At 41.5% G+C, this 26564-nt stretch overlaps 1 protein-coding gene across 1 annotated transcript in view; it reads right to left on the bottom strand.

Moving 5' to 3' along the window:
* Positions 1–6496, bottom strand: part of SMG1 (SMG1 nonsense mediated mRNA decay associated PI3K related kinase) — a 94782-nt gene extending 88286 nt beyond the window's left edge. The window contains exon 1 of the mRNA XM_068967127.1: positions 6411–6496. Within this exon, the coding sequence (XP_068823228.1) occupies positions 6411–6496 (86 nt within the window). The remainder of the gene's footprint in view (positions 1–6410) is intronic.
* Between the last annotated feature and the right edge of the window lie 20068 nt (positions 6497–26564).

The following is a 26564-nucleotide window of genomic DNA, read 5'->3' as shown; positions in this document are numbered from 1 at the left end:
GTTTCCTTCAAAACGTCTCCTACAGTAAGTGTTCTAAGCCTTGAAGTTAACTCTGAACACAAAAATAAACTTGCAGAATTCCATTTTCACATATTTAGATGAGAAAGAACACTCAGATTTAGAGCGTTTACTATTTATTGATGCACTAATAGGAAAGGAGGGATACAGAGGGAAAATCATTATGGAGAAGATGCACAAAAAACTCATACAGTGAGTATTATTAGAGAAGGCTGCTGCTTCTCACTGAGGGGTGGCAATTAGGCTAAAACAGCATGAAAACACCCAGGTCAGGCACTCTGAGAAAAGCAATCTATGTGGTAGCTACACGCAAGAACAGGATATTCAAAGGCCCTAAATAAGGCAGAAATTAGTCTGGGGAGTGCTTCGGGGCAAGTACACAGAAGCAGCAGAGAAAATAACTCACACTCAGCCCTCGGGGATTTAAACTAGTTGGGGGAACAACAACAAAAAAGACTGAAGTGCCCAGCACAGTTAGCTTTCACTGTAGATTTGTATCAAGATTTGGAAAGAAGGAGTACAGAGGGCAGAGGCAGGGTAAGGATCTTAAGGGAAGCACAATGCTTACAGTAGAGAGAGCACAAGAAACAGCAGGTGCAAGAGAGGTTTGTGAACCTGTTACCTCACAGGAATAAGTTTAGCCAACAAACTCAGAAGAGCTCCTCTGTGTCCAGGACTCAAATGCCTGAAAAGGTTAACAGTAGATCCATCTGAAACTACTTTCACAAAGCTCTTCAGAGATCCCAAGTTTGTTTATAGCAAAAAAGGAGTAACAGAAATATGTTGAAGATGATAAGGTTATCAATCTGCAGAAACCGTAAGTTGGTAATAAATTACAAGATAATATTCAAATATTTCCTTTCTGTAATAACTTTAAGGCAAGATCCACATGTACAGTCTGCCAAGGTTCTGTTTTGGTTTGGTCTGGTGGTGAGGGTGGGACAAGGTGCAGTGGGAAGGGAAGTTATCCAGCTGCAAAGTCATTGTGTATCTGTATCTTGATCAGGGTCATGGTTACACAGGTGTAGGCATTTGTGAAATTCACTGGATCTACACACGGATAAATTTTTTCTCAAAAAAGTAACAAGTTCAAAAAAAGAGCTCAAAAAAGAATTCAACTAAGAGAGGAAAAGTACAATCAACTAATATAAGATGGAGCAGAACTAACATAATAAAAACATACATGGGACTTCCCATAATAAAAACATACATGGTCCAGTGGTTAAGACTCTGCCTTACAATACAGGTGACTAAGACCCCAGGTGCCACTGAGCAAACAAGCCAACGAGCCACAGCTAGAGACCCCATACCCTGCAACTACTGAGCCCATGAGCTATACAAGTAGACAATCCATGTGCCACAACGAAAGATTACACACAATGCAAGGAAGATCCTGCATGCCACGACTAAGACCTAATGCAGCCAAATAAATAAATATATTTTTTAAATGTACACACACCTGAAACTATATGCTGTATGTCAATCATACCTCAATTTTTTAAAAACCAAGAAAAACACAAATATCTCCATAAAAATTTAAGAGCTTATAGTCTACATTAAAAAAATTAATAAGCTGGAGTATGTCATACAGGAGTTGAATCACAAAATGTCTGCATCTTCACTGTTAGATCGCTATACAAGAGAGAGTATGTTTTACTTTGTAGTCCCCAACATTAAATGGACTTTAAGAAAACTTTAAGACAACCAAAGACAGGTAACCAAAAAACAATATGAGAAGATACCAAACAAATGACAGCTTGTGTGAATCCATAAAGAGAGGTCCACTGAAAACTGTCTCAGGGATTTATTTTAGGTTTGATTATTAGGATTGGCAAAGAAATGCAAATAAGCAAGTACCAAGCAATGAAGGCAGGAAAGCCTAAATTTAAAAGTTGTGAGAACTCAATGTTCATAAAAAACATCAACCACACTCCATTTTATGTATATGATCGTTCTATATAATGTAAGTGCCCTAACCTGAACTGAATTGTGAGCAGGTTTAAGTATCACTTTAGTGATCACCCTCAATCAACACCAAATAGCAAATGAGGGGCTTTTGCTTTTGAAAATTCCATATATTGAGCTGAATATTTTTGTCTGAATTTAAACCATGAATTATAAACAGAGTATTCAGGTCCTTAACAGTCTCTGTCTAGTGTTCAACTGCCTCCTACTGTGGTTACACTTAAATACACACACACACCAACAATCTTCAATTATGCCACTTCCATGCTGGTAAAACTTCAACGGCTCCCTAAAGTCTTTCCAAACACATTTCCAATATGATTCAAGATCGACAATACAGCCGCACTCCAGCGCTTAAGCTTCACTTCTTATTTGTATCACATTTCACAAATACCCCATCCTTCTTTCTAACCAATCTGGGAATCTTTTTTTTTTTTTTTTTTACCAAGGACAGCCTGCATTTATGCCATTATCTACCATCTTCTATTTGTGAGATCCCCTCCAAATTTACTGTCAAAATAGAAGAGAGGAATTTCACGGCCCCGCCACCCCCCACTCAACTGTATAGCTTTCCTTCCTCTGACTCTCCAGGTTTTAAACTGTAAATCACATGTAAAAAGAATTATACCAAGAATTGTATCACAATTAATATCCATATAATGCTCTACCTTTTATAAAGCCCTTTCTTATCTCCCATACCAACCAACAACCTCCTTAACGACAGTGGCTCTATTAGTTATAAAAATCCCTACAGCATCTCTATTTTCTGAAGCAGAATATTTTCATTGAATTAGAATATTTCACAGTCTCTGTCTCTTAATAGTTAAAAAACCCTTCAGTTATGCTCCCATCTTAAGAAAGGACCAAAAAAGAAGAGGGAGAAGGGTTCAGTTTAAAGATACAATTATTTCATAAGGAATATATGTTATTCTATAATGAAAAAATAAACTTTCCCCCTAAATTAAATACCCATACATAATCTCTGAAGCTCCTTAATGTCCTTGAAAAAATGTGGTACTGAACTGGCAATCTTTAAATTCTGTCCAACAAAAGCTCTATTTATAGTTGTAAAATGTACTTCACTATATTATGCATCTATGGATATCCGACAGTACAGGTTCATAAAAGGCTGAAATAGACAACTCTAGTTTCAAGAATCCAGCTTCTCACAATGCCAGACATACTAGTTTCTGGCTTTTCCATCTTCACAGGCCTCTTCCCTATCTTCTGGTCTGTGACAATAGAGAATGAAGGTATTTGTACTGTGAGAACTTCGATCTGTCTACATTTTACCAAAAGTGGAAGCTGTTTTTAATATACAGTTTCATCTTTTTAGAATTGTAGAAAGACTTAAGTTTGAGCACAGTAAGACATCAATATATATCTGTTAAATAAAGTCTAAAGACTCCCAAGTGTGGAAGTAAAATTATGTGTTTTGGGTTGACCTGAATGCTTCCTCTTGTTTGTTGAACTAGACTGTATTTGACTCCAATGTCAAATTAATCTTGTCATCTGGAGTTTTTAAATGAACAATGTAATTATACATTGAATTTTTTTTTTCCTGGCTGTACTGCAAGATATGCAGGATCTTAGTTCCCTGACCAGAGATGGAACTCACGCTCCCTGCAGTGGAAGCCCAGAGTCTTAACCACTGAACCACAAGAAAACTCCTATATACAATTAATTTTTAAACAAATCATTCTGATCTCTGTCTTGACTGGTATACTTAGTTTCCAGACAGACAAACACTGAAAAGAAACCAACCGAAAGTCACCTTTTTAAAATCCTGTTTTTTAAAAAGTCTAAATTAAGGGAAAGAGAACCAAAATAATAAGAGAATTGGCACAGAAAGGCAAATAATTTTTTTAAACCAAAATGATTCTGATGAACCATAAGGAATCTGCTTCCATTTGAAGGTGCTGAGAGAAACGAACCCCCATTTAAACAAGGGGGAAAATTGACCTCCCTTCTCTCAGTTAACTGGAGTCTGTCACCTTTCTAAAGTGAAGAGGGAACAGAATAACAACAACCTCAAATTTAACTCATGAAAATTTATGACTTGGCAAACACCGGAGTTGTTTTTTTTTTTTAATTGGCTATTTAACAAAACAACTAGGCAAACGTGCAAAGAAATCAAGTTTTGCTATGGTATATTATCAGTACTTTTCTGTTCTCTCCTCTGAAAAAGTCAAGGATTTCCAACATCCTTATCAACTCATGGGCTGTCAAGGTGTCTCAGTGGTTAAAAAAAAAAAAAAAAAATCCGCCCACCAATACAGGAGACATGGGTTTGTTCCCTGGGTCAGGAAGATCCCTTGGAGAAGGAAATGGCAACCCACTCCAGTATTCTTGCCTGGGAAATCCAACAGACAGAATAGCCTGGCATGGATACAGTCCCTGGGGTCGCAAAGGAGTTGGGACTAAACAAGAATTAACTGTAACCTAGGCAGTAAGTTCTGAGACTTTGTAACAGAGCACAGCTTCAAAGAATACACAGCCTACCCCAACATACAGCCAAGAAATAAAGTATTTAAAAGAAAATATGAATAAAATGAATAACCCATGTATATATTCCATAACTATATAAGCCACCCTGCTTCTTATCAGTTGAATGAAGCCAGGTGATCTCAACCCATAGATGCAACTATGCTACTGCATTTATTCAGAGCCACAAGCTACAATTCTTTTCCAGAAACTCTAGGACTATTTGTGAAGGGCATTTTAGTCCTCTAAAGGGATACTATGTGCATTCTTTTACATATGCTGACCACAGTACTGAAAAATAATGGGAAATCTGTCAAAGACCTCTCAAATGTCAAATCATACTCATTTATCATGTAGTCAATAGGTGAAAAAAATTAAATTTACACATTACAACAAGCATATAAAACAACTAAGAATGTCAATTACAGATTTTTTTTAAAAAAAATACCAAACTAGTTAACTGATTTTATGTGAAGCATGCACAAACCCTAAGTGGCAAAGGAAGAGTAAAACTATGCTTTCCAAACTTTTTTAACTACTCAACATCTCAATTCTAGGCTCAAGTATTAACTTTTAAAGTCACCTGTTCTCAACAGACACAGGATTTGGAAAGGCATATTAAACAGAATAAGATGTGCACCACTCATTAGCCAAAAGATTATTTTTATTTTACTATCAAGTCTTAAGTGTTACATTCTAACATCTTACTAATTTCCAAACACTACTGGAATTACACATACCATTAAGAAGCAAAAGTCATCCCAACAACGTGTGTGTCTAACATTTATCTGCCGAGGTCCTGGGTAATCATAATACACGTGTGCGTCAAAGTATGAGAGCACAATGAATCAACTAACCCTAAAATATTACACACGTTTAGGGAGTTCTTCTAGGCACTGGGCGAAGTTCCAATAGTCTATTACAACCACTTATTCAGTAAGAGAGGTAAGAATAAATCAGTCCTAAATGAGGTACAACTGCCCCATGATTACTCAGAAAGACATGAAAACTAATTTTTTTTTTTTAAGTCAATGCTCCTTAAGGAGTTCCCTGGTGGCCTAGTGGTGAGGATTCCCGGCTTTCACTGCCCAAGCCCAGGTTCGATGCCTAGTAGGGCAGCTGAGATCCTGCAACCAGCGTGGGGACGCCAAAAAGAAACAGGAGAAAAATAAAAAACAGTCGATTTTCCAAATATCCACTTCCAACTAGGCCCCAAACCTTTCTAAAACCAAAACAAATTCTCTACTCCTCTAAACGAGTGTCGGCTCAAGTGTCCAGGTAGGAACTGCTCTCCGCCCAATTAACTGCCCCTGCACTTCACTCTCTTCAGCACCAGGTTTGGTCGGTCCTCATTAACACAGTCACAATCTCAGCTCACGCTCCACAACTACCCTGTTGTCAGAGTAAAGACTCGGGAGTGGTTGGTTGGTTTTTTTTTTTTTAAGACTAACACGTGGTGGGGGGGGTCACAATAGAGATCGCTGTTAAGGAAAAATCTTTCACGTGGGGGCTAAGCGGGTGAGGGATCAGGGAAGTTAATGGATAAACAGAAAGGGTCCAATACTCTCAGGATCCCTCAAACTCAACGCCCAACTTGAGGGGAAGGTGGTAAGTCAACCCACCCCCACAACCTGGTCCCCGTTCCTTCACCATCCTGAACCCAATTCCTAGGCCAGTGCCTTCTGCCGGAGCACCGGGTTCTCGACTCCAGCCCCCGAACTCAAGCGCAGGGAAAGGGGAGGCATTTAGGCCTCGCCTCCCAGCGGCCTTCCTTCCCCGGCCGGGGCGGGAGGGGACCCAGGAAGCCGCGCCCGGTTTTCAGTGGGGGGGCGGGGGTGTATGGAGAGCCTAGGCCGCGCCTCCCACCCTGGCGGTCCTAGGCCTCGGCCCGCCCGAGGCGGGGCCCGGGGTCGCGGCGGAGGGCTGGGCGCCGGCTCACCTACCTGGGTTGCCAGTCATTCCAGCTCCGCGGGTACTTGGTGCCGCCGCCGCCGCTGCTCAGCCGAGACCCCGGGGCTCTGCGGCTCATTACCTTCCCCGACACGACATGGCCAAGCGCCGCCGCCCGAAGAAGCGCGAGTCGCCGCCCGAACCGGCCGCCGCCGACACTCCGCTCCGGCCCGGGGCTGAGGAGGAAGCCGAGCAGCAGCAGGAGGAGGAGGCGGCGGAGGGCGGGGGAGGCGGACGGCCGTTCCGGGTTCCGCCTGAGCCCGCAGCGCAGGACGAGGAGGCGGGAGTGCCGCGGCGCGAGGGAGGCGGAGGAAGGGGAGGCGACTTCTCTTCCAGGGCCGTCCGCGGCCCGCGACGCCCGGGCCCAGGAGGAGGAGGAGGACAGCGAGGAGTAGGCGGTGGCGACGGCGCCGCACGCTCACACAGCCACTGCTTCCCCGCCTCCCGGCTCCGCCCACCGCGCCGCCGCTGCCGCACGGCATGCTGGGAGAGAGGGGCGGTGCCGGCGCCCGCCGGGCCAGGGCAGAGGGGCGGGGTCAGATCGGATGGGCGGGGCCTGGGGCGGGGCCGGCGCGGCGATCCGACTGTCCTCCGGCTCCCTGCGCTAGTCGCCGCTCTCCGCGGACCGCGCCGAAGTCCAGCCCCGCCGTGGGGGATCACGGGAGAGGGGATCTCCGCCACCACCCCGACACGCACACCCTCCCACTTAAGCCCGGGAAAGCACCTGACCCCCTGAGGGCCGGGCAGTCAGGTGTAACCCGGCCACCAGTCAAGAACCTGCTGTGCCCTTGAGGGGGTGGGGGGAGCTAGGGGGCGCGCGTGCATACACACACACACACACACACACACACACACACGTGCCATGAGGGTTCACGTGTGTCCACGTTCCTCACCTTCTACGGTAAAAAGTGGAAATTTTTAAAAAACGGGTTGATCTCCATCTACCCTGCCTCTACCTGAAATGTGTCCATAAAGTCCTGACACCCTGACCGTTTCTTCTCATTGCAAAAAAAAAAAAAAGTAGGAAAAGCTAATTACTGAGGAGCACCAACCCCGATCCCGTGAAACGTGAAATATGCTCTATCTTCTCACGGTAACACTTCCCCACTTTCCCCGCCAAAAAGAGACTGGAGAGTGGGGGCGGGGGGACAGCCTAAGCACTCTCTCCCCCATCGCGACAGTGCTCCAAAAGTCTTCAGTAAATCATTTGATACGTAATGCGAATGCCATGTACAATAAAATTTCAGCAAGGTGCACATCAGACAGGTAACAAGAGTTACATTTGGGGAGGTTATTCAAATAGATCTTACCCCTCTCTGCACAGAGGGTCTTGACCTATTTTATGTTGCAAGAGGAAAGTCTATATATTGCTTGTGTGATTAAAAGTGGTTACCAAACAAAGTTGAGATTATGAGATGTTACTCATCCTCTTTCCGCTCCTTCCTTATGCCCACCAACCCCTCATAAAGGTATGATCCTGCCAGTTGTAGAGGATGGAAAGTTAGATTTTCAAATGCACTTTCTCACCCCCCCGCCCCGCCCCCGCCCCCGCTCCACCCATCCCGGAAAAAAGAAACTCCTCTGAACTAGGGCTGTTTGACTCAACCTAGAAATTCCCACTAGGTCAGACTTAAGTATGGTCACCCACATGCATAAAAAAAAGGTTGTTTTTTTTTTTAATAAAATATCTGTGTGAAAAGAAATACATCTGGAAATTTGCCCTGGGTTCCCCCATACTTGCTTGAGGAAGGATCCCACTGTTGTAAAGCGGGCCCTATTCAACCCCTGTCCTCAAGGAATTCTGGAAGTAGGGGTCAGAGAGATAATCTATTCAATATTATTAGAAATAGCTAAAATTGCTATGTTTGCTCAATCTTCCCTCTCTCCACCATCCTGCAAGCCTGTCTCACAATCTGACTAACAAAGCCCCCTCGCCCAAAGCCTTTTCTTAATTCTAAATTTTGAGGATTCCTTGTACCTGTTTTTCTCAGATTGTTTTCTTTTCGTGCTGCAGGTGAGTTCCCGCTCTCCTCCTCTCTGGGACTCTCAGACCCCTGAGCCAATGACTGTTGTAGCCAATCAATCATGTTGATTTCCTTCAACAGTTGATTGCAACAGTGGTGCAGTGACCAAATTATGTCAGTTGTTCAAATTCCAAAATGATTTCCAAAAGACTAATCAGTAACTTAGAACCCTGAGAAAATTTTCAGGAGTCCTCTAACCTTTTCAAATTACAGGACACCAGCAGAGTAATTCAAGGAAGGGCTCTGGGATCAAATTCCAACGCTGTGTAAAAGCTCGGGCTGGGGTGGGGTGGGAGGGGGGCGGGGGCGCAAGGCTGAGTGCCCCAGGTTCTCATCTGTAAAATATAGATGATAATATTAGCACTGACCTCTTCAGGATGTTGAGAGGGTTAATAGCGATCTTGCATGTAAAATGCTTTTCACAGTGCCTGCCACTTGGTAAGCAATCACAGCTAAAAATCAGATCCTCCACTTCACTGAAGCACATGGCTATTTGGATTATGCATGACCAGTGAAGAATGAGAAAAAAAAAAAAAAAAGGTAGCTGGCAAGGGTTGTGCCCAATTGCTCAAACAATTGCTTTTTATTTATCATTTTTTCCCCTACTGTTTACATAGAAATGATTAACCCTCAAAAACAGTGTTCATGCAGAGGAGGTGTAAGGACGCAGAAGGTGAGTGAGTGTCATTTAGCAGCAACTTCCTGGAAAGCAATTTAAGAGTGTGTATCCAAAGACTTAAAATGAATTCCCTTTGCTCCTAGGAGATTCCTCTCCTAGGATTGTATCCTAAGAAGATATGCGACACTGCAAAGTTATTTTCTTCTAATAAAGATCAGATCATGTGACAATCCTGGTTAAAACACATCAATGGCTTCCCATTCTCTAGATAAAATCTAGACAGACTCATCATTACTAAGAGCCTGTAAAAACTGGCTTCTCCTGCGTTGCAAACATCCCAGGGCTGCTCATACCTGTGAACAGGATCCTAATAATGGTTCTAAATTTCTTCTTCATAGTAAAATCCTCTCACCTAGGCTGTACCCCAGTTTAAAAAAATCAGAATCTCTAAATGTAAATTCAGGCATTAAAATCTTTTAGACTTCCCCAGAGGATTCTAATATGCACACAAGACTGAAAAACACCATTTTTGAGCACCTAAGAACTGAAAACACTATTTGGGACTCCACCCTCCACCCATACCTCCCAATATATGTTGGTTATAAAAATTCTAAACCACTGGGAAAGAAAGACTTAAAAGCTCAGTTTTCCCATGATGACTACTTGGATACTTAAAAATACATATACATCAAATATGATCAATGTTCAAAACTTTCCAAAATTTTTTCTCACTTCATTTGGTGGTTCGGCTTCTCTGGTTCCATTAGCACTTTTTAATTCCACTCCAAACACAGAGACAATTTCTGTTCCTGAAACACACTGAGCCTCTCCAGTCCCAGAGTTGGTCTTTTTGTTTTTGCTTTTGTTTTTATTTTTTGTTCTTGATGTTGCCTCTGCCTGGAATGCCTTTCGAACTGAACTTCGCTCCCATTAGGGTTGGGACTAAGGTAAAGAGTGGAATGCCTCTGGTGCTGAATTTAAGGAGGTACTCACTCTTGAGACTGTCCAAATGCAACCCTGCACTTGGCACAGGCCTGCAAGTAACTGCCTCCTTAAATCAAAGCAGCTAGGCACCTCATTTGTCTCACCTTAGTTCTGTTTCCCTTGGTCCATCTCAGTTCTTTGGAGAAGGTTTTCTCTGACTTCCCTCCTCAAAAAAGCAGGCCAGTACCCTATCCAGGTGTGCTCTATCACACGCCCCATTTCTTTCCTTGGTAACACCCATCACCATCTGCAAGTATTGGGTTTCTTTGCATATTTATTACCTGTCTCACCCTTAGGGTACAAACTGTGTGAGATTCAAGCTCATACCTGTCTCACCTCTACCTCCTCCATCCCCAGCCAACAGCACAGCACTTGACTTAGAGTAAATAAACACTCAAAAAAAAGTTGTTAGTGGAAGGAATGAAATGGACATCAACTAAGATATGGACCAAATTCAGTTCAGTCTCACAGTCATGTCTGACTCTTTGCATGTCTTCAGTCATGCAACCCATGGACTGCAGCACGCCAGACTTCCCTGTCCATCACCAATTCCTGGAGCTTCCTCAAACTCATAGCCATAGAGTTAGTGATGCCATCCAACCATCTCATCCTCTGTCATCCACTTCTCCTCCTACTTAAAGGTTGACCTTTCCCGGCATCAGGGTCTTTTCTCATGAGTCAGTTCTTCACATCAGGTGGCCAAAGTATTAGAGTTTCAGCTTCAGCATCAATGAATACTCAGGGTTGATTTACTTTAAGATTGACTGGTTTGATCTCCTTGCAGTCCAAGGAACTCTCAAGAGTCTTCTCCAACACCACCGTTCAGAAGAATCAATTCTTCAATGCTCAGCTTCCTTTATGGTCCAATTCTCATGTCCATACATGACTACTGGAAAAAACATAGCTTTGACTAGATGGACCTTTGTGGGCAAAGTAATGTCTCTGCTTTTTAATATGCTGTCTAGATTTGTTATAGCTTTTCTTCCAAGGAGCAAGTGTCTTTTAATTTCATGGCTGCAATCATGATCTGCAGTGATTTTGGAGCCCAAAAAAACAAAGTCTCTCACTGTTTCCATTGTTTCCCCATCTATTTGCCATGATGCTCTGGGACTGATGCTATGATCTTAATTTTTTGAATGCTGAGTTTTAAGCCAACTTTTTCACTCTCTTCTTTACTTTCATCAAGAGGCTCTTTAGTTTCTCTTCGCTTTCTGCCATAAGGGTGGTGTCATTTCCATATCTGAAGTTATTGATATTTCTCCTGGCAGTCTTGATTCCAGCTTGTGCTTCATCCAGCCCGGCATTTCCCATGATGTACTCAGCATAGACATTAAATAAACAGGGTGACAACATACAGCCCTGATGTACTCCTTATCCAATTTGGAACCACTCCGTTGTTCCATGTCCAGTTCTAACTGTTGCTTCTTGAGCTGCATACAGATCTCTTTAAGAATTTCCCACAGTTTCTTGTGATCCACACAGTCAAAGGCTTTGGCATAGTCAATAAAGCAGAAGTAAATGTTTTTCTGAAATTCTCTTGCTTTTTCAATGATCCAACGGATGATGGCAATTTGATCTCTGATTCCTTTGCCTTTTCTAAATCCAGCTTGAACATCTGGAAATTCTCAGTTCATATACTATTGAAGCCCAGCTTGAAGAGTTTTGAGCATCACTTTGCTATTGTGTGAGATGAGTGCAGTTGTGCAGTAGCTTGAACATTCTTTGGCATTACCTTTCTTTGGGATTGAAATGAAAACTGACCTTTTCCAGTCCTGTGGCCACTGGTGAGTTTCCCAAATTTGCTGGCATATTGAGTGCAGCACTTTAACAGTATCATCTTTTAGGATTTGAATAGCTCAACTGAAATTCCATCACTTTCACTAGTTTTGTTTGTAGTGATGCTTTCTAAGGCCCACTTGACTTCACATTCCAGGATGTCTGTGTGAGTGGTGTGATTGTGGTTAATTATTTAATTATGGGTAGCATACATGCTTTTTTTTTTTTTGTCACTATGAGGCCAGTGGAGAAATACAAATTCTTGCCAACTTTTCAAATGGAAGATTTATTAAATATATTTCATTACGCAGATTTAAAAAAATCAAGACATGCGACATAGTATTTGTGCTTTTTCTGTAGTAATATCAGGTTAATTTTTTTCCCCAACATTTTTATTTGGATATTTAATCTTAAAATTCAGTTATAAGTTGCAGTTCTCCTTTTCAGTCCTGAGATAACTTCCCCTTGATATATGGGGAAAAGACTCATTTTGCCTCCTCTTTTCTTCTCTCAGTCTCTCATTTAGTATCAATCAGATTCTCAGAGACCTTCATAGATTAGCAAACATATTGACTAAGTGGTATTTAAATAGTTTTTGTTTGGTGGCTGGTGACCATGTTGATACTTTATCAGGAAGTTAAAATAACCAAGTAGATCAGTGTCAGTGAGGAGAGATCCCCCAAATTACCATCTATCATGCTGACTGGTAATGGCTTGTATATATGTTGCTAATTTGTGTACAGTAACTTTTGTACATGAATGAAAGTACACGTGCAGCCAGCCAGTCTTTAGTATATATCATTTTTTAATCCTTTTTTTTAAGTTTAAGTAAGAATGATAATTCTTACCCATATCTGTCAGAGGGCAGACAGAATGAAAACCACAGTCACAGAAAACTAACCAAACTGATCACATGGACCACAGCCTTGTCTAAGTCAATGAAACTATGAGTCATGCCATGTAGGGCCACCCAGGATGGACCGGTCATGGTGGAGAGTTCTGACAAAATGTGATCCAGCAAAGAAGGGAATGACAAACCCCTTCAGCATTCTTGCCTTGAGAATCCCATAAACAGTATGAAAAGGCAAAAAGATAGGACTCTGAAAGGTGAACTCCCCAGGTCAGTAGGTGCCCAATATGCTACTGGAGAAGAATGGAGAAATAGCTACTGAAAGAATGAAGAAATGGAGCCAAAGCAAAAATAATGCCCAGTTGTGGATATGACTGGAAACAGAAGTAAAGATATGGACCAAAATTGATTTTAAACAGTATTGGTCCCAGTTTTACTTATAAAAAGCAAAAAAAAAAAAAATTGAGGTATTATCTCAATGTTCAACAACAGAAGATAGCCCATTCGTACTTGTAATTTTCTGCGGTTTATTAGAAGTTATAATTATGAAACACTTTAATGGAATTGGGAAAATATTATGTTTACATGTTTTAAAAAGAACATGAATTAGAGAAATGGAAATCAAAACTACGATGAGGTATCATCTCATACCCGTCAGAATGGCCATTATCAAAAAGCCAACAGACATGGGCTTCCCTGATGGTCCAGTGATTAAGCATCTATGCTTCTACTGCAACTAAATCAATCCATGGTAGGGAAACTGTGGTCCCACATGTCCCATGGCACAGCCAAAAAAAAGTCTATAAACAATATGTGCTGGAAAGGGTGTGGAGAAAAGGGAAACCACCTACACTTGCTTGCCCACCTGTGAGTTGGTATAACCATTATGGAGAAGAGTATGGAGTTCCTTAAAATACTAAAACTAGTGATCCAGCCATCCTAGTGCTGGGCATGTATCTGAAGAAAACCATAATTCAAAAAGACACACACACCCCAATGTTCACTGCGGCACTGTTTACAATAAGACATGAAGGTGACCCAATGTCAATCAGCAGAGGAGTGGATGAAGAAAATGTGGTACGTGTATACAGTAGAATATTACTCAGCCATTAGAAAGAATTAACCAGTGCCATTTGCAGCAGCATGAATGGACCTAGAGATTTTCATACTGAGTGCAGCAAGTCAGACCAGAGATAGACACGTGATAAGCTACCACTTATATGTGGAATCTAAAAAAAACAGGGATACAAATGAACTTATCTACAAAACAGAAACAAATTCACAGACTTCGAGAACAAATTTATGGTTACCAAAGGAGGAAGGATAAATTAGGAATTTGGGGTTGACATGTACACACTGCTATCTTTAAAATTGATAACCGACAAGGACCTACTATATAGCACAGGGAACTCTCCTCAAAACTATGTAACAACCTAAATGGGAAAAGAATTTGAAAAATAATAGATAAATGTGTAAATAAAATAAATAAAGTGGCAGAACCAAAAAGAAGAGGAAGAATGAGAAGTGGTACAAAAATATGATGCAATGCTTCAGTTCAGTTCAGTTCAGTTCAGTCACTCAGTCGTGTCCGGCTCTTTGCCACCCCATGAATCGCAGCACGCCAGGCCTCCCTGTCCATCACCAACTCCCGGAGTTCACTCAAACTCACGTGCATCAAGTCAGTGATGCCATCCAGCCATCTCATTCTCGGTCGTCCCCTTCTCCTCCTGCCCCCAATCCCTCCCAGCATCAGAGACTTTTCCAATGAGTCAACTCTTCACACGAGGTGGCCAAAGTACTGGAGCTTCAGCTTCAGCATCATTCCTTCCGAAGAAATCCCAGGGCTGATCTCCTTCAGAATGGACTGGTTGGATCTCCTTGCAATCCAATACTACTCAGTCATAAAAACAAATGAAATAATGCCATTTGAAGAAACATGAATGGATATAGAGATTATCACAATAAGTGAAGTAAGTCAGACAGAGAAAGCAAATATCATATGATATTGTTTATATGTGGACTCTTTTTAAAAGTAATACAAATGAACTTATTTACAAAACAGAAACAGACTTGTAGACTTTGAAGACAAACTTATGATCGCCAGAAGTTAAAGGTGAGGAGGAAGAATAAACTAGGAGTTCGGGATTAACATATCTACACTACTGTATATAAAATGGGCTTCCCTGGTAGCTCAGCTGGTAAAGAATCCACCTGCAATGCAGGAGATCCAGTTCGATTCCCGGGTTGGGACAATCCCCTGGAGAAGGGATAGGCTACCCACTCCAGTATTCTTGGGCTTCCCTAGTGTCTCAGATAATAAAGAATCCACTTGCAATGCAGGAGACCTGGATTCGATCCCTGGATTGGGAAGATCCCCTGGAGAAGGGCATGGCAACCCACTCCAGTATTCTTGCCTGGAGAACCCAATGGACAGAGGAGCCTGGTGGGCTACAGTCCATGGTGTCACAAAGAGTTGGACATGACTGAGCAACTAAGCACAGCACATATGTAAAATAGATAATCAACAAGGACCTACTGTGTAGCACAGAGAACTCTTCAATATTCTGTAATAATCCATATGAGAAAATAATCTGGAAAAAACATTGAATATATGTATAGCTGAACCACTTTGCTGAACACCTGAAACTAACACAACATTGTAAATCAACTATACTCTAATGTAAAATAAAGATCAAATTAAAAATAAAAAATAAATTTAAAAGAACATGAGATACAAATGTGAACATGTGCTATGACCTCAAGTCTGTTTAAAAACGGAGGTGACAGTTTTATAGAAAAAAAGCAGAAGAAAATGTATTAAATTTACTTAATATTTATGTCCTGGGATAAGTGGAATCATAGGTGATTTCCCCCTGCTAAGTGCTAGTTTCTCATTAAAATACAGAAGTAGCATTTGAAAGCACAATTTTAAAAAACTAAAGCATTTGATAAATACGTGTTAAGTGAATGAACAAAGAAAGAATACTCTACTGTGGCAGTGACCCACATAGACTAATTAAATACATTTTGGCCAAAGCATAGAGTCTTAGCTCTAATAATGGTGACAAACTCTAGCTTATATTTATTGAGCATTTATTAATGTCTAATTTACTAATTTACTTCACAGAATTCTCCAAAACCATGCTCTGCAGTAATTATCTCTGATGCCAAGAGTGACTGAGCAGCCTGCCCAAAATCACCCAGCTGGTAACACGCGGGGGACTGTCGCAAGAGGGACAGAAGGGACATTTGGTCCCGACTTCACATTCGTCAAGCCCTCAAATTTAGACCTTTGACGCTATTGCCTAGTGAGGTTATACGCAGAGCCCCAGAAACACGGTGATGAGAAAGAAGCCTGAATTTTAAAAAAATTGTGTCCCTTTACCAGCCACAGACCTGGAGGTAACCCTTTATAACTGGGTTACATTATTCACTGGCAAATAGGTAAATTCTATTGCATTGTAGTTTCTTCCCCTAGTATTAAAAACAGTCATTTGTAAAAAGAAAGCTCTTACAATGTACCACAAATTTTGTGCCCTGTTTGCTATTTCTTGTTTTTTGTTTTTAATACAACCAGAAACTCCAAAGCTGTAAGTTGACCCGAACCTTTAATTTCTGAAATATAAGGTATAAGAATTTGAACAGAGGCACTAGGATTTTCCTAGACAGATCCTCAAGATTTCCTAGACAGATACTAAAATTTATATCCTGCGTAAACAAAAGATAAAGCACTCTCTTTTGTTTCCTATAATCCCCAGACCTGGTGCAGGATTGACTCTAATTTGTCTCCAAAAATCGAGGGACCTCATACTCAAATAGAAGACAGGAGTACAACAGTGATTTTTAAAACACAGCCTTAAAAGCAAATCCACATCATAAAGACATTAAAGCAGATTTTTTAAAAAAAGAAAAGCAGCAACCCTCTTATTCCTGCTTCTAGCTAGGAAAGCTTTGTCACAGGTCAGGCTCCCTCAGTAAGGTCTATTTTTGTAGCCAGTTTTCGAGTTGGTGCTGAAGGAATTTGGCTGGAAAACCTCTTGACACATTTGAAATCTCCACTCAAGCTGCCTCGGCTTGAGGCAAAGCCAAGCTTCTATGAATCAGGGCACAAGACGAGCTGCCCAGTGACTCGCGCACACGCCAAACAATAAAACAGGAGGACAGTGATGCCCATCTAAAGCTGTTCGTGACTTGTAAAGTGCGGGAAACATGAGGGTGAGGTTCCCGCATGCTTGGCTCTGAGGTGCCCAGGAATTTATGTGATGATTCTGAAGGAGCCAGCTCCTTTGCTTATTAAAACTTAAACAATAACAGGCACATATGTGGGCTTCCCAGGTCGCTCAGCGGTTAAGAATCAGCCTGCAATGCAGGAGTTGCAGGAGAGGCAGGTTCCATCCTTGGGTCAGAAAGATCCCCTGGAGGAGGGCATGGCAACCCACTCCGGTATTCTTGCCTGGAGAATCTCATAGACAGAGGAATTTCAATCCCTGAGTTGGGAAGATTCCCCTGGAGGAAGAGATGGCAAACTTCTCCAGTATCTTTGCCTGGGAAATTCCATGGACAGAAGAGCCTGGTAGGCTACAGTCCATAGGGTCACAAAAAGTTAGACATAACTAAAGCCAGTTAGCATGCACACACGTACACAGGCACAAATGTAAATAAAATGCAGATATACAAATAAAATATCCCCAGCAAGTCATTTCCATCAGTTTTTTGGACAGTTATTTTTTTTTTTTTTTTTTGACTCTGCTGGGTCTTTGTAGCCATGCGGGCTTTCCTCTAGCTACAGTGCATGGGCTTCACATTGTGGTGGCTTTTCCTATTGCAGCACACAGGCTCTAGAGTGAGTGGGCTTCAGTAGTTGCAGCGTGTGGGCTCAGTAGTTGCAGTTTCTGGGCTCTAGAACACACTGGGCTCAATAGATGGAGTGCACGGGCTTAGCTACTCTGTGACATGTGAGATTTTCCCAGCCCAAGGATGGAATCTGTTATCTCCTGCACTGGCAGGCGAATTCTTTACCACTGAGCCACCAGGGAAGCCCTGGACAGTTACCTTTTAACATTTTAAATATATCCTGTGTATATTTCCTTCCTGTACCTCATTCCTCATTATGTGCATGCTCAATCATGTCTGACTCTTTGCGACCACGTGAACTATATATAGTCTGCTGGTCTACTTTGTCCACGCTATTTTCCAGGCAAGAATAGTGGAGAGGCTTATCATTTCCTCCTCCAGGGGATCTTCCTAACCCAGGGATCAAACCTGAGTTTCCTGTAACTCCTGCATTGCAGGCGGATTCTTTACCACTGCACCACCTGGGAAGCCCCTCCTGTATCTAATATATGCCTTTTGGAAGAACTAGATTGTAAGGGAACAAAACTTTTTACTTCTAATGCTAATTGACAAGTAATGTCTGGCTAGAGATAGTTTATCCTCCTTTCTCTAGGGCCTTAAGTGGGAGCTCCTACCAATATAGACTTTGGTTTTCCCTCATTTTTAAATCCATGGCTTCGCCTGTCATTTCCTGATCTCTTACCAACCTTCAGCCTTCCAAACATTTTGGCTAAGGTCAGGGCCCACCAGGACTGGGTTGAAGAGAAAGGATATTAACGTGTGGTGGGGGTTGGAAGAGGAAGTATACAGAGGGAAGCTAACTCAGAACAGAGAAGAGTGGCACCTTAAGTATTTGTTATCACTGCCTGGATGTCATCCAAGTCTGATGATGATGGTGGTGATGAAAATGATACAACTGGTAATAACAATAGCTGACATTTATTGATCTCTCACTTCTCGCCAAGCCATCGCTAAGGCTGTACAATAACTAATTCATTGTCCATGGAATCCTCAAGATGAGATTGGTTGCTCTTCTTATTTCCATTTTACAGATGATGAAGCAGAGGCTTTCAGTGGACATGACTTGCCCAAAGTAACACGGGTAGTATATAGTAGAGCTGAAGCTTAAATTCACATGCGGTTGCCTGTCCCCATGCTCCCCCTATAATTTACTTTAGCCAACAATCAACTTAATGTATCAATTTGTATGAGTACCCATCTTTCAAAAAGCAAACAGATATTGCACATTTAATTCGCTATAGTTAAAGAGTTGAGCCTGCCAAGTAAGGGAGGGATAAATATTTCCCTGCAGAGCTTCTTGCTGAAATAGAACTCTGACCTCTTTAGCGGACTGCTATATGTGTCATAACTGAAACTGAAACGATCCCTTCGTCCCATGCCAAGGAGCAAATGAAGGCTTATTCTGGAAGGTCTTTTGTGTTACAATGATTTGAAGGTCACTCAACTTGGCCTGGGTGTTTGGACCATACCCCAGGCATACCACCTCTCAGGGTACCCTCCTGCTGGGGCCCGGAAGAAGCTTCTCAGCAAAAGGATGATTTGAGGTGGTTTTTGGATGCAGGGGAAGCAGATGGCCGAATATGACATCACCTCTCGTAAGGGAAACCGAAACATGAAAATACTAGGATTGTAGGAAAATAATAGCCTAATCTTAAATTATCATCTAGTGTTTTGGAAGTGTTTATTCCTAGCAAATATCAGGGATGGAAGAGAGTTAATAAAAGACCAAGTCTGGCCCTGAGCTCCCCAGTTGAAACTCAGAAACCACCTTTTCCACTATTTTGTTAAAATAATAATGATTACATACAGAGCATTTTAATTATATTTATTTCAAACTGCCACCATTCCTCAAACACTGGGAGAGAAATATTATCAAATCCTGATTTTTACTAGGAGGAAACTGTACTCAGAAAGCTTAGTGAATAACTTGCCCTCTGCCACTCAGCTGGTAAATAGCAGAACCTGGTTTTGAATCCTGGGCTATCTGATGTCAAAGACACCCCGTACCTGAAAACCACTTGAGGGGTGTATAATGGGGGAATGTTTTTCTGACCATTCCATTAAGTACCAACATAATATGCCTCAAAGGACACTATCAACAGAGTGAAAGGGAGAAAATATTTGCGAATCATGTATCTGAAATGGAGTTAAAATGCAGAATATATACAGATCTCCCACAGCTCAACAACAACACAAACAAGTCAATTAAAAAATGGGCAAAGGGGGCTTCCCTGGTGGCTCAGTGGTAAAGAATCTGCCTGCCGATGCAGGAGACATGGGTTTGATTCCTGGTCCAGGATGACCCCACATGCCGCGGTGCAACTAAGCCCATGTGCCACAACTATTGAGCCCGTGCTCTAGAGAGCCCGAGAACCACGGCTACTGAAGCCTATGCACCCTAAAGCCCATGCTCTGCAACAAGAGAAACCACCGCAATGAGGAGCCCATGCACTGCAACCAGAGTAGCCCCTGCTCACCGCAACTAGAGAAAAGTACGTGCAGCAGTGAAGACCCAGCAAGGCCAAACATAGATAAGTAAATACATATTTGTTTAATGGGCGAAGGACTTGAATAGACATTTCTCCAAAGGATATGTACAAATGGCCAATAAACACATGAACAGTTGCTCAACATCACTAATCGTTGGGAAAGTTCAAAACAAAACCACAATAAGATACCACTCTATACCCTTTAAGACAGTCATTATAAATGGACAAGCAGAAACCAGCAAGTGTTGGTGAGGATGAGGAGAAAATAGAAGCTTTGTGTGTTGCTGGTGGGCATGTAAAATAGTGCAATCACTGTGAAAAACAGCATGGAAATTCCTTAGAAAATTAAAAAGTAAAATTACCATATGATTCATCCTTGCTACTTCTGGGTACATGCCCCAGAGAATTGAAAGCAGGGACTCAAACAGGTTTTTCCAAACCCATGCTCAGAGCAGCATTACTCACATAGCCAAAGAGAGAAGCAATCCAAGTTTCCACTGATGGATGAATGGATAAATAAAATGTGGTATATCCATACAATGGAATATTATTCACCCTTAAAAAGAAAGTCTGACATATGCTACAATATAGGTGCTTGCAGACCTTATACTAGGTGAAATAAACTAACACAAAAAAGTAAATACTGTATGATCCTACTTATATGAGGAACTTAGAGTAATCAAATTCGTATGGACAGAAAGTAGAATGGTGGTTGCCAGGGCCTGGGAGGAGGGGAGAATAGGGAGTTACTCTCTAAAGGGTGTAAAGTTTCAGTTTGGGAGGATGACAAGTTTCTGGAGATTGATGGTGGTAATGGTAGAACAACTGTGTGAGTGTAGTCCACACCACAGAACTCTACACATAAATGGTGGATTTTATGTTATGTGTATTTTATCTCAAGCTAAAAATGGTAAAAAAAAAAAAATAGAAAAAGAACAAGACATAGAAACTATTACTGTTCTGTACTTGATAATTCTGTCTTCCTAACATTAACAGGAAGCAAAAGTAACAATCTCTCACTTTAAAAAAAATTAATTTAATTCATTCTTAAAGTAATGACTTAAAGAATTTTTTTATGTGCCACTTATAGAAATAATTTTTACATTAAAAATATTGTTAGCACCAGTTGTATCAGAATAGAATTTCAGACATTTTGGAAGACAGAACACGTGAATAAGAGTGGTAGTTTGTACTGACATTGTCCAGCATGGTAGCCGTTAGCCACTTGGGGCTATTGAGCACTTGAAAATGTGTCTGATTCCCCTTGATATATGATGTAAATAAAATATACACCAGTTTTCAAAAGCTTATTATCAAAAAGGGAGTGTAAACTATCTCATTAATAATTTTTACTTTGATTATAAGATTGCAGTTTGGATATATTGAGTTAAATAAACTTTATTTTTAAAATTAATTTCACTTATCTCTCTTTACCTCTTTTTTTGGTTTTATTTCAGTTTTCTGTTTGTTTGTTTTGGATGTGCTGTGCAGCTTGTGGGATCTTAGTTCCTTGAGTGTGTACATGCTCAGTTGCCTCTGACTCTTTGTGACTCCACGGACTGTAGCCCACCAGGTTCCTCTGTCCATGAGATTTTCCAGGCAAGAATACTGGAGTGGGTTGCCATTTCTTTCTCCAGGGAATCTTTCCAACCCAAAGGTAGAACCTGTATCTCTTGTGCACACAAATTCTTTATCGCCTGGGGAGCAGGGATCAAACCTGGGCCCTGAGCAGTGAAACTGTGGAATCCTAGAGACTAGAATTCTCTCTCTACTTTTTAAATGTGGCTACTAGAAAATTTGAAATTATATATGAGGCTCAAATTATGTTTCTATTGGACAGAACTGTGCTAGACAAGGATAAGAATGTATTTTTATTCAGCATTGTCTAAGGAATGCTGACACTATATCTGGGCACCTCTACAAGCTATCCCTGGGGCCTTGGCAGCTCACTTGCAGTCTCTGCTGAGAACTACCTCCCAGGGTCTCCTCACTGGACCTAACCTTTCTAATCTCCATGGTCCAAATCAACTCTTGCATGCAACTTGTCTTTACCTTAAGACCTGCTGCTGCTGCTGCTGCTGCTGCTGCTGCTTCTAAGTCGGTTCAGTCGTGTCCAACTCTGTGCGACCCCATAGATGGCAGCCCACCAGGCTTCCCTGTCCCTGGGATTCTCCAGGCAAGAACACTGGAGTGGGTTGCCATTTCCTTCTCCAATGCATGGAACTGAAAAGTGAAAGTGAAGTCACTCAGTTGTGTCCGACTGTTAGCAACCCATGGACTGCAGCCTACCAGGCTCTTCCAGCCATGGGATTCTCCAGGCAAGAGTTCTAGAGTGGGGTGCCATTGCCTTCTCCGTTAAGACCTGAAGGAACTCTTTTTCTGACCCTCTAGATTTATCTTAACCACTCCTGTTGTCACTTAAGTGTATTAAGTCTTAACTCCCCAACCGAGCCAATGTGGATAGTTTGTGGTGAGGAAATTTTTGGCGAGGAAACACCCAACAAGCATCCTGTGCCTTCTCCTAGGATGTAGACATCCGAGTAGACATCACAACAGACATCGGCAATCAATCACAGCACTATAACCAAACATTAAGAATCAATCATAGCACATATTCTCTCCAAGCCCATTTAAGGGCTTCTTCTCATTTTTTAATACAGAACTCTAGGCAGCTACTACCCACCGATCAAAGCTGTCATGAGAGAAAAAAATCTATTTGCTATCCCTATAATAGTCACCTAGTGAACTGAATTGTCAGAGTAAATTCAGCAAAGAAGCATATGCTTAAAACTTTTCTCTCTTTGCATCATAAGCTACATAACAACAAACCGAGGCCAATAAGAAGATTTTATTAATAGTGCGTCCAAGCATGTTATTGTTGCCTGAAATCAGGTGTTTGGGTAATTCCTATGTGTCTACTGAAGCCCAGGGAAGTTGTAAAGCACGTTGTCTATTTTCTTTGAGATAGTTTTTAGCAGGTTCCATCATTCCCTCTCCAAGTACATACAGAGCAAAAGGTATTGGCCTTATATAACAAGTCAGGTTCTCCAAAAGTGAGTTTCATGGAACACTAGTTCTGTAATTCTGCAGGATGCTAATAAATATTCAATGAAGAATTAATTCCCTAGTCAAGTAGGTGAGACGCACTGGGTTCAGAAAATGTTAAAATGATTTATTATGATTTATCAAAGAACTCCCTCTAAAAAGGGAGTCTAGTACGCTCCCCAATTTTTTTGATGTAGAGTCCCATTTTCATATCTTGAGAACTATGTTCTAAGACACATATTTTTAGTAAATACTATCCCAAAGGTTAATGCTGATGCTGTGTTTATGAAATGATAGGGGTGGGTAGGAGGGAGGAATACTGATGGTAGGAATCACTGTAGTCTCTTCTTTATTTTCAAATTTATTTCTTCAAACCCAAGCATTTGTTGCCATCATTTATCTGGTTAACAGGTGATAGATAAATCATTATGTATATTTAGCTTGGAGTATCAGTAAACCTGATTCAACCCCTTGAATTTGCTGATGAGAAAACTAAGACTCAGAGAGATTAGGTGCCAATAGCCAAGGTCACCAAGCACATCAGTTTAGTTCAGTTCAGTCGCTCAGTCATCTCCGACTCTTTGCAACCCCATGAATAGCAGCACGCCAGGCCTCCCTGTCCATCACCAACTCCTGGAGTTCACTCAAACTCACGTCCATCGAGTCAATGATGCCATCCAGTCGTCTCATCCTCTGTCGTCCCCTTCTCCTCCTGCCCCCAATCCCTCCCAGCATCAGAGTCTTTTCCAATGAGTCAAGTCTTCGCATGAGGTGGCCAAAGTACTGGAGTTTCAGCTTTAGCATCATTCCTTCCAAAGAACACCCAGGGCTGATCTCCTTCAGAATGGACTGGTTGGATCTCCTTGCAGTCCAAGGGACTCTCAACAGTCTTCTCCAACACCACAGTTCAAAAGCATCAATTCTTCAGTGCTCAGCTTTCTTCATAGTCCAACTCTCACATCCATACATGACCACTGGAAAAACCATAGCCTTGACTAAACGGACATTTGTTGGCAAAGTAATGTCTCTGCTTTTCAATATGCTCTCTAGGTTGGTCATAACTTTTCTTCCAAGGAGTAAGCATCTTTTAATTTCAAGCACATCAGTGTCTAACAAATTAGGAAGCTTTAAAAAAAAAGGCAAAATATGAAGCAGCCCAGAACTATCACCTTCATAATCTCCTATACCTTAGACTACCCTCAACCTTCATTTGTTTACCTGCAACAGAAAATTACATTTTGGAGGAGGGTCATGAAGGTAGATATACTCCATTCCCCCAACAGAAATAGAGGAGAGATTTATTACAGCAAAGATCAGGAGAGCCTCTTGAGCTCTCTCAGCTGTCTGAGGAAACCCAGCAAAGTGAGCTTAGAGTTCTTAACGCTAATGATGATACCTATCAAAGAACTACTCTGACTTGATTTCTAGAGCCCTGGACTTAAGTTTACTGTTCTAAATGCATAGTGTCTTCAAAAGTGGGCCCTGTGACAAGTGAAGGTTAATGATTGAAGTCGGCCTCTCAATGGAGACCTTTACAGAATCTGACAACTCAGTAGACCTCTACTCGGGGCTTAATTTCAAGACTCTCACTAATAAGATCAAAGAGACCACATGACATGTGTCCCCCACACTCAATGACTTGTACTCTTGCACAGCCCAACATCTTCGTCTCTGGCAAATGTCGTTGGCACTGACCTTGGCTTGGTCAGGTTTTCTCAATGTTAGCACTGTTAGCATTTGGGGCTAGATAATTATCTGTTGTGGGTACTGTCCTGGGTACTGTAGGATGTTTAGCAACTTTCCAGGCTTCTACTCACTAGATACCAGTCGTATCCCCTAACTTGTAACAATCAGAAATATGTCCAACAAAAGCCCCTTGGGGAGTAAAATTGCCCCTGGCTGAGAACCATGGTTAGATGAACTCAGTGAGGATGATGAGCACTTTCAACAGAGAGTCAGTTTCCACTAGATAATGAGCTTTTCAGGAAAGGACTCAGGAAACATATGTTAATAATTTTTTCTCTCTCTCCTTGGCACCTAGTAGGTATTCACTCACTAATTCACTGCACAAATATTTATTAAGCACCTACTATGTGCTAGGCATTCTTGCAGGAGATAAGGACACAGCACTGAACATCAAGTAATCCATGGCCTCAAAGAATTTATATTTCAGAGGAGGTAAGATAGATGATAAAAATACAAATTAAAGTATGAATAAATATATGAAGTAATTTTAGTCACTAAGAGCTTTGAAGAAAAAAAAGCAGATAAACATGAAAGAGGGCTGCCTTAAACCAGAGTAGTCTATCAGTTGGAATTATATTGGTAACAGGATCCAAAATAACCATGCCTTCAACAAAATAAAAGTTTATTTCTCTCTCAAGTAGAAGTTCAGAAGCAAGTAATCCAGAACTCTTATGACAGTTCTGCTCCATGAAGTCCTCAGTGATCCAGGCTCCATCTATTCTATTCTTCTGCTGTGCTTGGCCTCATTTCCAAGGTTACCTCCTGGTCTGAGGTGGCTGCTCCAGCTCCAGCCATCAGATCATGTTCCAGTCAGGAGAATGAATAAATGGGAAGAAAAAGAAGCTAAATATATGTACCAATTATTTTTTTAAGGATGGTTCTTAGATATTGCCACATAATATTTCTGCTTATACTGCATTGGACAGAACTTGGTCATATAGCTAGAGCCAGTTTTTTTTTTCTTTTTTGGCTATGTTGCCTGTGGGATCTTAGTTCCCCAACCAGGGATCGAACCTGTGCCCCCTGCTTTGGAAGAATAGAGTCTTAACCACTGGACCACCAAGGAAGACCCCTATATTTTTCATAACTACACACAAACACATGTATACAGAGATGAGTGTACAGCCACACCTCCCTTTTGAGATGAGGAAAAAGGCTAAATAAGTGGATTGGGTTAATAAAAAAAAGATCTTATAGGTTAAAAAATTTGCAAGGCATAAAAGTTCTATTGCCTTTGGTCACAAAATCAGCCTGTTTTAATCTGGACCTCTTTTACTTCAAGAAAATAGTAAATCCAGGTTAATATTTATTCCAGTTCTGAGTCATCCTTGGTTTCACTTTCTAAATCATTCAGTAGTGGGTCTGGTGAGATCTTGAGAAGAAACTGAAGGGTGGGGTGAAGGAGAAAGAAACAGCTTTATAGGGAGGCCTCCGGGGAGTAGCTGTTAGACAAGGTGGTAACTAATAACACGATGAACAGAATATGTCCAGAATACACCCAGATGGTAATTAAAATGTTTCTTCCTCCCTTACTCACTCTGTAGGGCCCCCTTGAGGTGCTCTTTGAATTTATTTACTTTCCTCCGGTCACTATCCCTTCCCTAATTGAAATGGGCAGGGCCGGGGGGAGGGGAGTATCACCCGAGAACCAGAAAACAAGATTACCTCTGGACCCGGTTCAGTAAATCATTGATCTAGAAGTCAGAAAGTTTCAGACACACGCTTCAGATTGTGTGTTTTGTACCCCAGGCCAGTGCTTG

This window comes from Capricornis sumatraensis, chromosome 3, assembly GCF_032405125.1.
Source record: "Capricornis sumatraensis isolate serow.1 chromosome 3, serow.2, whole genome shotgun sequence".
In the NCBI taxonomy this organism is placed as follows: domain Eukaryota; kingdom Metazoa; phylum Chordata; class Mammalia; order Artiodactyla; family Bovidae; genus Capricornis; species Capricornis sumatraensis.
This window is presented reverse-complemented; position numbering and strand designations above follow the sequence as displayed.